Source organism: Chaetura pelagica, unplaced genomic scaffold (genome assembly GCF_000747805.2).
Source record: "Chaetura pelagica isolate M959 unplaced genomic scaffold, ChaPel_1.0 scaffold10, whole genome shotgun sequence".
Lineage (NCBI taxonomy): Eukaryota > Metazoa > Chordata > Aves > Apodiformes > Apodidae > Chaetura > Chaetura pelagica.
In genome coordinates this window covers 12,005,633-12,021,047 of record NW_009952263.1, presented here as the reverse complement: position 1 = coordinate 12,021,047, position 15,415 = coordinate 12,005,633, and the positions used below count along the sequence as shown (strand labels likewise).

General features: G+C 39.2%; 1 protein-coding gene across 1 annotated transcript in view; it reads right to left on the bottom strand.

Moving 5' to 3' along the window:
• The window catches only part of IGF2BP3 (insulin-like growth factor 2 mRNA binding protein 3), a 117,063-nt gene that overhangs the window by 21,875 nt on the left and 79,773 nt on the right, over window positions 1–15,415 (bottom strand). Inside the window, exons 5-9 of the mRNA XM_010007584.1 lie at window positions 14,587–14,871; window positions 12,317–12,451; window positions 11,630–11,752; window positions 9,119–9,254; window positions 7,153–7,284 (exon numbers count right to left, since the gene is read on the bottom strand). Coding sequence (XP_010005886.1) covers window positions 7,153–7,284; window positions 9,119–9,254; window positions 11,630–11,752; window positions 12,317–12,451; window positions 14,587–14,801 — 741 coding nt within the window. The 5' untranslated portion in view covers window positions 14,802–14,871. The remainder of the gene's footprint in view (window positions 1–7,152; window positions 7,285–9,118; window positions 9,255–11,629; window positions 11,753–12,316; window positions 12,452–14,586; window positions 14,872–15,415) is intronic.

Sequence of the window (15,415 nt, the reverse complement as noted above, 5' to 3'; positions counted from 1 at the left end):
CAGGTTGTGAAAACACAGAAAGGTCACTTATTTTTTCCATTGTGTTTAACAAGCAAACAAATGAGAGATGGAGCCAGCTACACCAGAATGAGGACTTGACCTATTTTTGTTTCTGGCCTGAAGGAACTCAGCACATTCTACTAACAAAATATTATCTGGCACCCTAAGGATCTAAATTTCCCATTTAGTTTAACACTCAGAAGATGCTGAGCCTAGTACTTAGAGCTCGGGAGTCTGAGACATTCAAGGGAACACTGATTAAATGTCCTCCCCACAAGACTCTTGGAGCAGGGGACCAACACAAATTCTTACCTCTTGACACAAAGAACTACAAATACCAGTAAAAGTATTCAAACCTGCAGTGTGGAAGAAGCCATATTTGTTTTTAAAAGTGCACCTTCCTAGTTAGTGAGTGATGCTATTTGCATTAGGACAACCTCAGAACTGTAAAAAGAGCTATTAAGAAAAACTGGAGGCCTCAACACCTCAGAAAAAAAGCTGTCAATTTGCCAGATCTTTATACATCATAAGGCACCAATTGCATTCTTGCTTCCTACACTGGGGACAGTCCATCTCTAGAGGCAGAATAGTTTCTGATTACTCTGGAGATAGGTCCCTGCCAACACAGCATGGTATGAGAAGGAGACTTCTAGGTGGTGGAAGAACCATTTTCTCCACAGCACAGAACAATCCCACTATGTTATGCACCATCGAGCAAGTTTCTTAGTTGTCAAATAGGCATCATTAATGAATTTAAGAAACTAAGCAGCAGGAAAGGTGTATTCAAGGCACTGAGGTTACAAGCTTCAAAATAAATCTTATTAGCTGACAGTGTGATTTTCAGACAATGCTGTTGTCCTATAGTGCCCTCCTCAAGATTGTGTGTGCTGCACATACTTGGTTCTCATTTCACCGATATAAAACCATTTCGTAAAAACACTGCCAAATCCTTCTTTCTTCCCCAAAACCACATCCTCTTTTGGCTGTAGGACAGCTCCTCACAAAACCATCCACTGCTTAACAAGCTAGCCAAATTAGGGCAAAGCTACTTACGACTACATATATTGTAGCTGCACATACATTACTACACTTGGGTAGTTTGGATGTAACAGTTGCATGAGCTAATCCTATCCAGACCCAGACATCCAAAAGAGCCCAACTCCACCAAGTAAGAGTCAAAGTACCTTGAAACACAGGACAGTTTTTCCTCTTCCTTGTGTCTCATCTATGCTCAGGGCATCAAATGAAGGCCCTCAATGAAGCAATTTTTTCATTTTAAATTACTTTTCTTTCCTGCCAAAAGCACAATATGGTTATTTCTTCTCTTACATCTATGCAATATAGAAGATCTCTTCTTTACTGTTATTAAGAAAATTACTGGAGAATAAAGAAGGAATGTCTTGATCACAACATCTTCTAAGGAGAAAGTTTTCCATTGGCATGTTCCTCACCTGCAACAAAAAGCTTCAGGAGATGGCAAAAAGAATAAAGGAAAGCAACCTAGCTGTACTAGATGGTTTTTTGTCATCAGAAAAAGGTGGTTTGATTTTGTGGTTTTGTTTACTGAAGGAAACTACCTTGTCTTTTTCTTTCCTTTCTTGTTTTTCCTTCTTAGAAGCCAGCATATGTATCACATAACCTGAAAATTAGCTGTGAAGCTAAAGAAAAGGTTAGAAAGAGCACATTTTGAAGGTAGAGCTTCAAGAAGCTGCAGCAGGTGAGCAAAAAGACCAATCAACAGTCCTATTGTGAGCAGAGGAGCATCTCTACACCTTAGCTACCTTTCACAAACCTGTCTCTTACAGTACCTTGCAGATGCAGACAGACAGCTGGCATGCACTCCTCTTGTGAAGGAATGCTGCCTGCTTCTCACCTTCCTATGAGTTTGAGAGCATCTGCCATGAGACAGGCCGGGACCCTTACCTGGAGAATTAATTCTACTGCCTTGTTTCAGGACTTCAAGGGCAGGATGAACCTCTACAGGCTAGCCCTCCTCCCCTACTCCCTTGGGCTACCAACTCTCAGACTCAAAAGCTACAAATGAATGCAGCAAGATGAACAATCAAACATGCAAAGTTTTAATTATAAAAGGAAAGATGCAATGTGCTTCACCCTAGAAGACGGGCCAACCGTATTTGATTGCTTGACAATACACAGTTGAACTCTAAGACAATGAGTTCTTGTTTGGAGCTTCAAATCTTCAGCATTGCACAAGAACAAACTTTTATTCTTGAGAGACAAGATTGTGAATTTTCTCCCCAAAGTGTTAATGAAGTTATCGCTTCTGTCTTCTAAACAGTTTTGAGAAGTACAATTCTACATCTGAAGCATTTTGGCTGGAATGTTTTAAAACATTTTTTGTGGTAATGTATCTTCTGGAAAACATAAGCACAGGGTACATTCACTTTTGCAGAATCTTTCCTCCTCATACAAATCCCAATTATTTGTGCAGGTGCTCAGCTTATGACATTCACTATGAGTGACAACAGGCAGACTAATGAAAACATTCGAAATTGTGTCAGAACTGCAACACACACAAGCATTTAAGTGCAGAGTTACAGAGAGAGATTTAAGGGTAAAGAGAAAGTGGTGGTTCTCCAGACCCAAAAGCAGCTGGACAAGACATCTGCTACAAATAGGTACAGAAAGTCTAATGGTCCTTAGTATGGTCACACAAGAGCATACTTTTTTTGTAATTAGCTTTATCCTATCACCAGAATCATAAGAGTAAATTCATGTCCATTTGACAGTAATGAGAATTTTAAGCTCCTAATATTCTTAACAAAGACATTTCTTCGGTTCTTTTTTAAGCCCTTCTTTTTCCTCAAACTTAAAACATTTCAGTGATTCCCATATGATTTGATTTACCTATCTTTTAGGAGGACAAAGAAAAGTACACAGAACTTAGATTTTGAAAAAGAGAAAAATTCAGGAATCAAAACACAATTTACAATTCCACTGTATCCCTTTTAAATGGACACACAAAAATGGGAGCTTTAAAGAGGCAAACAGTTGGAATTTGCAAATAAATTATAGCTGCTATATTAAGAATTGTTGCCAGTGGTAGATAACTATATAAAAAAATAATTATCTTGCATTACACATGTGCAGCAGACATGCATGCACATGCATGTTTGTATCTGTAAACAGACAGATCAAGGAAAGCCTGTGCCTTCCTATATGGACTCCACTGCCATGACAAAGGGTAAAGCAACAACCGGCTTCTTAGTGAGACCAAAACTGCATCTCTTTAGATTAAATTAGATACGGCTCTATGCAATAAGACTTTGTTCTTTATGACAGTTCACACTGGTGTATACAAACCATAAAGAGTGAGGCATCTCAGTCACCTAGGAATTGTTCTCCTGAATGTGACCCAGTCCAAGGAGCTAAATGCAAACCAATGTTTGACAACATTTCCTTCTCCTAAGTTTGCAACACCGGAGCACTCCTGAAGCAGCTGGAGAACTGTGTTTCTGCTCTTGTCAAATATGCCTTAAAGTTTCACACTGTGGCATTCAGGATGTACAGTGCTTGTCTTGAACAATCCAAGAGATAAGTGATGGACTTTGGCACTCAGGATATCTGTTATCTGTCTTGTGGCACCTGAGAGTTGAACAACATTTGCTGATGGACTAAAGAGATGCCTCAGCAACCCACCCAACCCCCTGCTGCAAGGAGTACCCGAGAACTGGGGAGTTTAGTGTGGGACATGCTGAGACTGGAGACAAAGGAGTTCTACAGCTGGCGCTGGGAGCAGAATATCCAGTGATAACCGGGCCTTGATATGGAAACCACCAACTTAGAAGGACAAGACAAGGAGTGCCAGTCTCAAGCTACTTCCTAGGACAGAAACTCCACTGCAACAAACTAATCCTGTGGTGCCAGTTGACTCAACCTCTTCCTTTGTAATGGCTGATCTCATCCATTAGCCAAACAAAGACTACATAGCCCCTGGCATCATACCTGCCCCTGCTATCACGGAGAAGATAGGATTTTCTCCCTTATGCAGGGAGAAAAGTGGGGGTGCAGTGGGCAAGAACTGTATAAAAATCTGGGACTCTGCGGGTGCATTGGAAGCACTTCTCCACCAGGAACCACTTCCCCACTGACGACATTGCTGGACCGTGGGTGGTAACTCTGCTCTCGCTTGCTGTCCTCTATCTCTCTGCTTTCTCCTCTCTTTTCTGTCTGTTTTCCTCCCTGTCCTATCCACTCTAGGGACTTTTGTTGTGTTACTGCAATAAAAATTTGTTGTGTGCACGACATCTGACCTCGTTTGTGTCTTAATTTCACCATTTGGGATCACCTTTATAAAAAATTGCCACGTATCCAAATACCGGATTGTGACACACATGAAGACATGAAGACAGCAAATGTTAACACAGTAACACCTATCAAATAACCCAGTTTCAAAATCCTGAATACTTAGTTTTATGAGCATTTGGCTGTGGATATATATAAATATAAATATATATACGCATATCTGTGTGTTCTGACATGTCCCTCTGGCTCCGTAACAAAATCCTAGATCTGCTTACTATGCAGGTTTTTGTCTTTACACCCATATAACAGAGCAGCATTAAGAAAGTGACAGAGACTTGTTCCAATAATTAAGATGATGTCTCTGTTTCTTTGGAAACAATCCCTACACAATGTCACAACAACACTTACTAGAAAACAACACATACAAAGGATCAGCTCCTTACAGAAACTCTTCTCCAAATGCCCAGAGCTCGTCCTCCTACCCCTTCAGACCCAAGGGAGAGCCACTTACGAGTTCATCACCACAACAAGGTGAATACATTCCAAGATACTCAGAAGCTTTATATCCTTCAGACACATCATAGTGGGGTCCCAAGGCCCACTATGTGGCTTGTAAGCACACATTCACAAAAGAACTTAAATGACATTAGCTGCCAGGGGACCCCTGATGATGCTGATGTAGCTGAAATTGCTGAGGAACACACCTTTGCTTAAGCAAACAGGAGACAAGGAAGAGCCATCCATGTCCAGCCCTGAGCAGAAGACAAAATTTGCACTGACAAAAATAAGCAAGACAGCATGATACACTTATATCCTGATGCCAGTGTTTTCAGAAAGGATTTTCAGCTGCCTGAAAGAGATATCCTCAATTCTAGCTAACCAGTCTTCCCAAGCATGAAAGGAGATCCACTCAAAAAAAGCTAGAGGGACTTGAGTTGCCCAAACACTTTTACCAAAACTCTGAAACTGTAAGTTCATCCCTTCTTTTTGCATGTTAACTTGTCATACATCTAGACTATCTGGAAGCAGAGCTTATTCAGAGGACTGAGCTAACAGCATGAATAGAGCATGAGAGAGTTCAGGCAGTGTGGTCCTTCCAGTTACAGAGAAGTTCCCACACTTTCACACAGTGACACTTGTTTCTCGATGCCTTTTTCCAGTTGTTGTCACTATTTCCAGAGATCCTATCAAGCCAAAAAAGGTGCATTGGGGAAGGGGCAGGGAAGGGGGATGGATAGAAAGGTGCACTGGTAAGAGAGACAGACATTAATAAGATTGAAATCACCAAATTCAGCACTCTTTAGGTTCACATTTAAAGCAAAAGCAAGAAAGGAAAAAGTGAAAATGAAATTAAAATAAACCAATTGAGGAACAGAACTGTAGGCTTACAGTGTGAATCTCAAGAATAGCAGTGTAGTTTGCAGATCTGGAGTAAAAAGAAAGAGAAAGCTACACTTTTTATACACTATAGTTATATACTATTAACAAATAACATCTAGATTCTCTTAAAAGAATAAATAAATGCAGGCAATCCATTACCACATTTTACATAGCAAAATGAAGCAGAAACCTATATTTTTTTGTTTAGTCTGCCACTCTAATCAAAGTGAAGAGGGACTGGCAGGGAGAGAATTTGTGTCATAGAGGCACTGCTAGCAGCAGTGAAATAAACCAAGTATAAACATATTTCCCATGTAGTTTTCATTGGAGCATTTTTTCCTGATAAAGCCACTATTATATTCAATATAGTTTACAGTACATTCATAACACCCAAGTTGTTCATTCCCACAAATAATGCTACAAGTGTGGAATTTTTCCTGTTCCTTGCAGTGACATTTTCTTGGCTTCTTCCTCTGGGAAAAATATTTAAGCAATCACTTCCCTTTAACGCAATATATAGACCCACTTGCATTATTTGATTAAGTTCAGTGTGCTGTGCTGCATTTTCGCTTTTCTAGTTCAACCAGTCTCAGAATCAACTCTCTAGAAGTTACTGTTGAGCAAAGAAGAGAGAACAGTCAGCTACAGTTTGTAAAGCTCTGACACCCACTTGTTGATTCTGAAAATTCTTCTTCCATTGAGTTGCCAAAAACAGCCACCACCAGAACCAAGGAAGAGAAATGAAAAATCTCTTTCTCTGTGTAATGAAGATGTCTTTTCTTGACTAGCAGATCATCACCTTTTTCCAGAAAGGCTCTGGAGCTTTCTGATACAACAAATTATCTTCTGCTCCATAGCAAAAGACCTAATTTATTATTACTATCCAGCACTGGGTTTGAGTAAGATTCTACTGAATTTTTTCACTCACATATTTCTTAGAGAGCAGCGTGGCAAGTAATTCACAGCTTTCTGGAGGTAAATCTGTGTAATTTTAATCTGATATACTTAGCAATACTGCATTTCAACAGGACTAGTACATTCATATAAACCCACTGCATTTGAGCAAACATTTTAGCTTTGGATTCCCACTTTATGACAAGATATTTTTTTCCTACATACCAACAGGAACACCACTGCAGACTAGCATTATTAATTACAAATTCTGGCAATTTAAAAAATCCATTTTATATGAGATTTCTTTCTGTAGTAATTCAAGTTCCCTAGAAAATAGCATCTAACACTTTTCTAAGAAACACCATTTTCTGGTTTCACTGAGCATTTCACTAAATGATCAATGTCTGTTCCCTGCCATAGCCACATGAAATATTTTCAATGTGCAAGCAGAAAGACAATACTGAAAAAACTGGCAGAACCCAACTGCTAAAATACCCTTTCCCAGATCTTTGAGGTAATTTGGCAAAAACACAGCAAACTGATTAGTTTCGAACAGTAGCATTGTACAGATTAGTATCACCAACCACTAACCAGCCAAAATCAGAGACTTACCCCAAATGGTGGATATGAAGCAGCAGCAGCAGCAGAGGCAACACTCACTGCGGGAGGTGGTATTCCTGAAGAAGAAGGTGGGAACAGACCCAAGGCATTCAGATTTAATCCAGGAATTAAATGTGCTTGAAGCTGCAATAGCAGAAGAATTATTTAAGATTTACAATCCTGGTTATTAAAACTTTAATCAAAATCCTAGTTGGCATAAGCTATTAACCTTTTCAGAAGATGTCAGTACATTATTAAAAAGAAATTTCATCTCCATTACCCAAAGGACTGTGCTTCAAATCTATTTCCCAGACATACGCACAGACAAGTAACACTAAAAACGTGCAGTAGGAAAGGCAGCTGGGAATCACTTGCTACAACTTAATCAGTAAAACACATGACAAACTGTACAGCAAGAAATTCAGGCAACAGTACAATTTACTTTCAGAGTGAACAAAATTATCAGAGAAATAATTATAGTAATTTCAGCTTTATACCAAAATGACAGCCCTGTAGAAACAGAGAAAGCCCATGCACCAGCCTTGACTTTTCATACACTGGAGGGCACACACCACACTAAAAGCCCATTCTCTCCCTCCCATATCCTTTCCCTCCCATGCCTTGCAAAAGATGAAGTAAAATAACCCCATTTTTCTGCTGGGAAAGCATCAGCTATAAAGCTGTATGTCCAGTCTTTGACCATGCTTAGGAAGACTGGCAACATCGTGTGGTAGGATGCGTTTGTTGTTCATGACACAAAAGTTGCCTGTATCCTTTTTCTCTTTATTGCCCAGTAGCATAATTATGCTTTAGAAACACCTCAGCTGGAGACAATCAATCTCAGGCCATCAAGATAAGCCAATCATGAGACATCAAAAAACCCTTCAAACTGAAAAACTAACCTAAAAATCACTTCTAACTAAACTTGAAATCCTTCCAGCAACAGAGGTAGCTTTCTGCCTACCACACCTTTATCAAACAGCAGAGCAGCCTCAAGCTCACCCCATGGTCCTGCTCACTACATGAGGGAAAAATGCACCCCTATAAAATCCCTTTGTTGTGTCCTTATGTGCAGTTTGTGTGCTGCAATTTGCTGATAGCATGAGAGCTAAGGAAGAAGCAGGGAGAATATTCTCTCTGGCTGGTAGGGAAGCCATTAATAACAGCCACTTCTAGAAAATCAGAGACTACTGTAAACTGGAAAAAATCTTTCCAGGCTGATTGCAGACTGTAAGATTTGGATACACACACCTAATGCTCTTCACAATCTTATAAAAAAAATCCCAATAATTTCTCAATACGCATTTGTAATTTGGCAAATTAATGAGGTGTATTGTTTTTATTATATATAATCATCAATCATCTTCAAATAAATAAATGCCTTTATAATCTAAATCAGGAAAAACCTTAATAAAGCCTTATTAAATTACATAATTGAAAACAGGCTACACACTTCCATATGTTTTTATGCTTTTAACACAAAGACTAAGAATCACTACTTTAAGAAACATACAAACCAGAGCACATAAACCACAATAGTACATAAGCACACATTCCTTTAGGTTTTTGCAACAAGAATGAAATGCTCAATCTAAATTTCTCAGTTCCCTGACTCAAACCAGGAAAAGTCTTCATTAAAATGACATATATGCATAAATAAATAATAAAAAACCTCACCCTAGCCCCATGAATTAACATCAGAGGCAATAGAGAGAGGTTGCAACAGGGAAATTCTAATTGACTGTTGGGAAAGAAGTTTTCACTGTGAGAACAAGAAGACAGCATAGGCTATCCAGAGAAACTGTGGAGACTATCCCTGGAGGTGTTCAAAAGGGACAAGTCCCTACACAACCTCATTTATCTTTGAAGCAGACCCTATTCTGAGCAACCCCCCTGCTGGGCCAGGAGACCTCCAGAGGTCCCTCACACCTAAATCTTTCCATGTTTCTAGTTCCATGAAGGGTTCAAGAAAACTCACATTCATAGCAGCAATATCATTTTCATAGGACTCCCTGATTTTCTTCATAATTTCTTCCTCAGCCTTGGCACAAGTTTCAATACTGCCTTTTACTGTAATGGTCCTTTCTGGATTATAAAGTGTCAAGTCCTGCAATCTGCAGATCAAACAGAAGCACAGTTAATTAGCAACAGTGGAGGGTAATCCAGATTTATCATTTGAGTGCCATGACATCCAAGCATGTAGAGTTGCCCTCCAAAGAGCAAAGCATCAAGTCATAACGGGGCTCACACACACTTCTCAGAGAATCTGTAGGAACTCCATACTCACAAAAAATGCAACCAAAACCACCAGAGAGGTTTGGCATCAACTAGTGGAGTTGTCCTTCAGGTGCAGCACAAGATGGAAACCATCATGCTGCAGAGCAGTGCAGCACTGTTCAGTTTCACTCTCCACACCAGCCTTACTAAAAGAGAGACTTCAGACATCCCAGAAAAGCAGAGTGTAAAAAGCATTATTTCTTTGAGAACAACAGCAGATTGCTTAAGGAAGAAGGGAGGGAAAGCCCAACTCTCAGTAGAACTGCAGGAAAGACTCCAAATCCTCACAGCAGGAAAACCAAAAGTCAACTTTGCCATGGAACACTAGTAACTCCAAGGAAAATACAGGGTTACAGCCTTGAACTAGCTAACAAATGCTGACCTGCTATGGCAAAATGGGAGAAACAACTGAGAAGCCATGGCATACCCATGTACTGAGAAAAGCTGAGTTGGAGGGGTGAAGAAAAAAACAAATAAAGTCAGAGTAGGATGCAGGAAGGGTGAGGAAGCTCATGGTAGGAAGAAGAGAGGAAAAAACATGCAAGGCTTGTTTTCTTGCACAGTGGGTAGCATGGAAACCTGTACATCTCAGTTTAGCAGCAGCAAGGGCAAAATACATCCACAAAGCAACTCCTCAGTTTCAGCACTGAGCTACTGCTTCAGGAAAGAAAATGGTGGAAAACACCCCAAAGAAGAGAGAAAACACTTTCCCAAACCAGCTGTCTTATTTAAACTGTATGGACAGGCTTATCAAAAAGCCTAAATAAAGAGATCAGAAGGAGAACTAATTAGACAAAGCAGAATAAATGGACATATATAAACTCTTATGTACAGATTAAACCAGGCAACTTCATGGGGCTATTTCAGGCACAGCATGACTAGTATCTTGAGGCCAAGATTTTAATGCCAATAAACCATTAACTTGCTAAATTAAAAAAATACTCTGCAAGTGTTTACAGACAATGTGTTATTTGTGTCATCATCAATAAAGACAAGTTGGTTTCACTGAATGAAGACCATTATCCCATTTACTCTGTACAGATTTTTTCTTTAAGAAATAGCAGTAACAGTCCGTGTACCATTTGCAAACAAAATGTTTATGCCAACACATTTGAGAGAGCAAGCTGGCCTCACAAAATATATTCTTGAAACATAATATCTTTTGGGTGCTTTTTCTCCAATTGATTCTCTTCCTTGGACTAATTCAATAAATGTTTACATACCTTCAGGAAGGTGTCAGGTTTGTTCACTCATTTTGAATTTCTTATTTCTGAGGAACCTCATTGACTCTTAGTTTCCTTACCTTCACTTGAACTATTTTCTGTAGTACACTTTGTCTCCTGCATGTATTCACACCTCTTCATACGTCTTCACATGTCTTCCAAACTTTCTCCCTCTCCTACAGCCTATAAGCCTTATTCTCATCCTTTTTGGCTAAAGCCTAGATCCAAGATGCCCTCAAATGCTCGGAAGTTTATGCCAACGTATTATTTTTTCAGAACAGAAGGTTCTTCTGAAGATGTTGCTTCAGGGTAAAACTACTATTAACTGCCAAGCTTCTACAGAGATGTTAATCTAATCAGTGATTTGTAGATTTCCAGTAAAGATAAAAACTGCTGTTTTATGTCTGCTAAATTTGAACAGGTCTCAGTTACCTTCACAAACTCACAGATGAAAAGCTATTACTTTGAAGCAGACTAGTCAATGTATCCTAGCTTGGCTTCTAGTGTCCAAGAGGGACAGAATTGCTACTAAAAATAATAATCTCTTCAGTATTCATTTGGTTTATTTCTTTCCCTCTTGCAAAAAAAAAAAAAATAATCTAATATATACCAGAAACTAAAACATTACTAGTTTCACACATTTTCATATATAGCTCAGAACTGATACAGGCTTAGAGTTTAAAACACTCATCATTACACATGGTATACTATGTTAAAAACAACCTCAACTTAAAATATATTCTAACACAGGCTCCACAAACCTATGCTATTTTTAGGCTTGCTCTTGAGTGAGTTTACAATGAAGACTGTTTACATTAAATGTAACTGAGCTTAAGTAACATTTTAATCCACATTATAGAAAGGTCTCTGAAAGCCTGTTATCTCAGCCTTCAACACATGCATAACATTTTTGTAAAAACCCTGTACTTTAATATACCACAGCAGCACTGCTGCTATCTCACCAAAAGATTAGGACACCAAAAACTTACGGAGATATCGTGATTTTAGTATCCGTGTCCTGTTCAATTTTCTTCAGGTTTCTTCCTTCTTTGCCAATAAGTCGGCCCACAAAGTTGTTATGTGCCAATATCTTCAAGGGAATTTCTTCTGTACTGTAATGCAGGTTACACTCAGTGAGACTTTTGGAGGCCAGAGTGTAAGTTTTTATGCATAGGTTTTATTTTCATAGAAACATCTACAACTCCCATTTGCTTACACATGTTTATGCTTGATAAAGAACAAGTCCACGTACAATGACATTTGGGCACTATCACCTATAGCTTTGCTGTAACGCACTTGCTAAGTAAGTCACATTGAAGTAGCAAGAGCTGTTGGGAAGGAAGAAATACACCTTAAAAGCCTTTACTGAGAGCTCAGAACTTGTTAGGATTACTCTGATTAAAAGCTAGTAGTTACTCAAGAAACTTCAGTATTTGCTCCAGTCCACGTCAAAATCACAGCCAGACAATGGCTGAAAATACAGATGTGTGCTGGGGCTAATTAGGCAAGTAGCCAGTCCTGAAATGAAAAAAAATCTTAGTTCCTTTACCTACTTAAATATAGATAATGGCAACAAAGATTCACTTGCTAAAAATTCTAAAAGTCTACTACTTTAAATAGAGTCAATGAGAATTCGAAATTTGTGATGCCTCAACAATTAAATGCCTTTTACTCACAATTTAGTATCTTGAGCTTCCTTTTGCATGATCTCCATAATAATTTTACAAGCCGTTGAGCAGCCTTCAGGAGTTGAGTGGATGGTAATTGGTTTCTCAGCAGCACCTGCATTCTCTTTACGATGAATATCAATTCTAGAAAGAAAAACACTAACTATAACCAGGCACTGTATGGTGAGCCTTGTGTATTTCCAGCTCTCATTAAACTAATTTATCTAGAGCTAATACTGACTACGTTTAAGTGGCTTAATTTTTGCAAAATACACAACTTAAACCTCTCCTAAACACTAATTTTTGGTGTGTTATAAAGCACCTCTCCTATCTTGATTTTACCAGCTAAACCCCATCTTTGTAGACATTGGGATCTCTTTTCCTAATTAAACTCCCATCAAGGCATTTAGGGGAGTCGTTAGATTGACAATCTGTAGTAAGCCACTGAAGACAACATTTCATCAAGCTTTCCCAATACTCCTATCCCTAGGCCAGTCTTTCCATCATTGATGACTGTGCAGGTACAGTAATTAGGCTTTGTCCTACCTTGACTTTTTTAATTACCTCAGCAGCAGAGCTTCCAAGCACTTCTCTGCTAGCGACTAGCATCACAGTACTTGCATTCATCCTGAAGATTATTTTCCTATGCTTTTTAAGCCTAAAATTTGTCCTGATATTACCTTTCCTCTAGCTCCACACAATACCATCTAAAACTACTAGCCTTAGTCAACACTATGGTTTGTGTAGCTCTGGGAATTTGATAAAAACTATTTATAACCTGCACAAAGACAATGTCAAATGTTATTTGTCCTCTGCCAATAACTGTAGGTCATATACTCTTTCCTCCTCTGCTTTTTTCTTCCTCCCCTGTCCCCCAAATCATGTTTCCAAACTTAAAAACCTCCCCATGCTGCTTTCTAATAAAAGCCTCTTATATTTCCTGTTCTTCCCAATATTGAAAATTCGCTTTGTTTCATGATACGACATTATCTAAGAAGCTCATGGCAATCCTTTGCACAACTGGAAGTAGATGACATTTCTTTTTTTATCCCCAAAACAATGAAAACATCATTCCTAAAGTCAGACGTCTGTGAAGTTAGTAACCTATGATTATTTCTGATCTATCCAGCCTTCTTTTAAGAGATAAAATCTTTCCTTATGCTAATCTTCCAGGATTTTTGTAGTCATATCATCTGAAAAATTGGCTGCCCATAGGCAAACTGCAACCACATCTCATCAGGACACCACAAATTTCCTAAATTTCTGTTGTTAAACAGCAAATAGCCTCCTGGTTGCAACATGCTAAAGAGAGGTTGAAAGAAGCATCATGATAACCACAAGTTTGAGGGAGGAGAGGGAGCCTGTTAGTGTGGGGGGTTGTAATTAGGAAGGGCTTTGTCCACATTAACTACTCTCAAAACTGAAGCCACCCACCCTTGCACCCCTCACACACAACCCATTTCCAGGTCCTGCTAGCTGTAACTACTGGGGGCTTGTACCAGTATACTGGTGAGGGCAGGATCTTTCTTAGGGGTGTCCTGGAAGAATACTTTGAATACAATCCCCACCTCCCCCTTGCCCCCAGCCCTGTATCTGCACTGAAACATTCTTTATGGGTAAGGATTTAACATGCCCTGAAAACCATCTTCACCAGCACCTCTAGACCCTAGTGCTCTAAGCTTCTTAGGTCACTTACGAGCTTGCTTTCTGACTCCCTGCATTTCCTTAACCTGTGTTTTTGTGTGGTGTGCAACTTGACAGCACCAAATATATTCACCAGAAACACATGGCCATGAGATGTTCAGGAGTATTAATTGGAGATAGGAAGGTTCCTCCCCCTCAAATTGAAAACATAAACCCTAAGAATGCCCTACATTAAACTGAAGCTAGAATAAGCACTTAAATACTTGGGATGTTCCCCATGAACTGTATGTCCCACAGACCAACATATTACAGCCTTTTCAGTTTCACTTTTTGTGCCAGAATGGTATCAGTACATCTGTAAACAATGTCTCCAGCATCAGGCATCATCTTATTATCATTGCCTAATTACAGGCTGTTGTTCTATTTTTTAAAAAGGGATAAACATGGCAACTAGTATCCAAACATGTGTCAAAGACAGAATCCAGTCCTTAAATAAGTCTTGCAAAAGATTTCATATTCACAGTTATCTTCACTGACCACGCAGGCTAGTTGTGAAGTTTTACGAGTTTCCATTCACATGGGAGACAAGAATATAACATTAAAGCTTATGATCACAGGCTTGTCAAATAACTTACTTGGACTGTGTCTGCTTTGTAATGTTTCTGATTGTCGCTCCTTCTTTCCCAATAATGGCTCCTACAAACTGTGTGGGAACCAACATCCGCAGAGGAACATCCGATTGTGGTTTCTGCCTTGTGGTTGCACCAGGTGACCCTTGTCTTGGTGGACCCCTCTGTCCGAATCCACGTCTTCCCTGGGGATGTTGTTGCGGGGGTTGCTGGGCTGCCATTTCATCAGGGATGTACGCAACTTTCAAGGAATAGTTTTCAAGCTGAAACCCATTCAGTTTTTCTATTGCTCTGTTTATTTGGAAAGGGGAGGAGAGAGGAGAGAAGTCCACAATCACATGCAGGGCCTTTTGAAATGACAAGTAATTCAGATAGACTTCTGCTCTCTTTAAATTGCATGACAAAGCAAAAATCCATTTCTAAGGTGAAAAGTTACATTCAAAATTCTTCAGTCAAGATTTTGATTACAGAACCTTTTTTTTTTTTTAATTCATCATATTATGGACTACAAGTTAGTTCTTGCCTGCTCTGGTCTTCTGTGTACTTTGAAGGTTTTGCTGGTGCAACCCTATCAACAAAACCTCACAGGAGACAGAGCTTATATACTCAAAAGCATTCTTTTGCCTGATTTAATTTAAATCAGTTTCCCAAACAGAATTAAAACTGCACCAGAGGGAAAACTTTTTAGCTGCTATCACAGCACCTTCATTAGGGTTTTTGCCAGCACAGCTATTTGGGTGGAGTTTTTGCAATAACAGACGTAGCCATGACAGGAAAAAACAAAAAAAAACCAAAAAAAACCCATAAAATATATTAAAGACAGCTCCTTGATCAT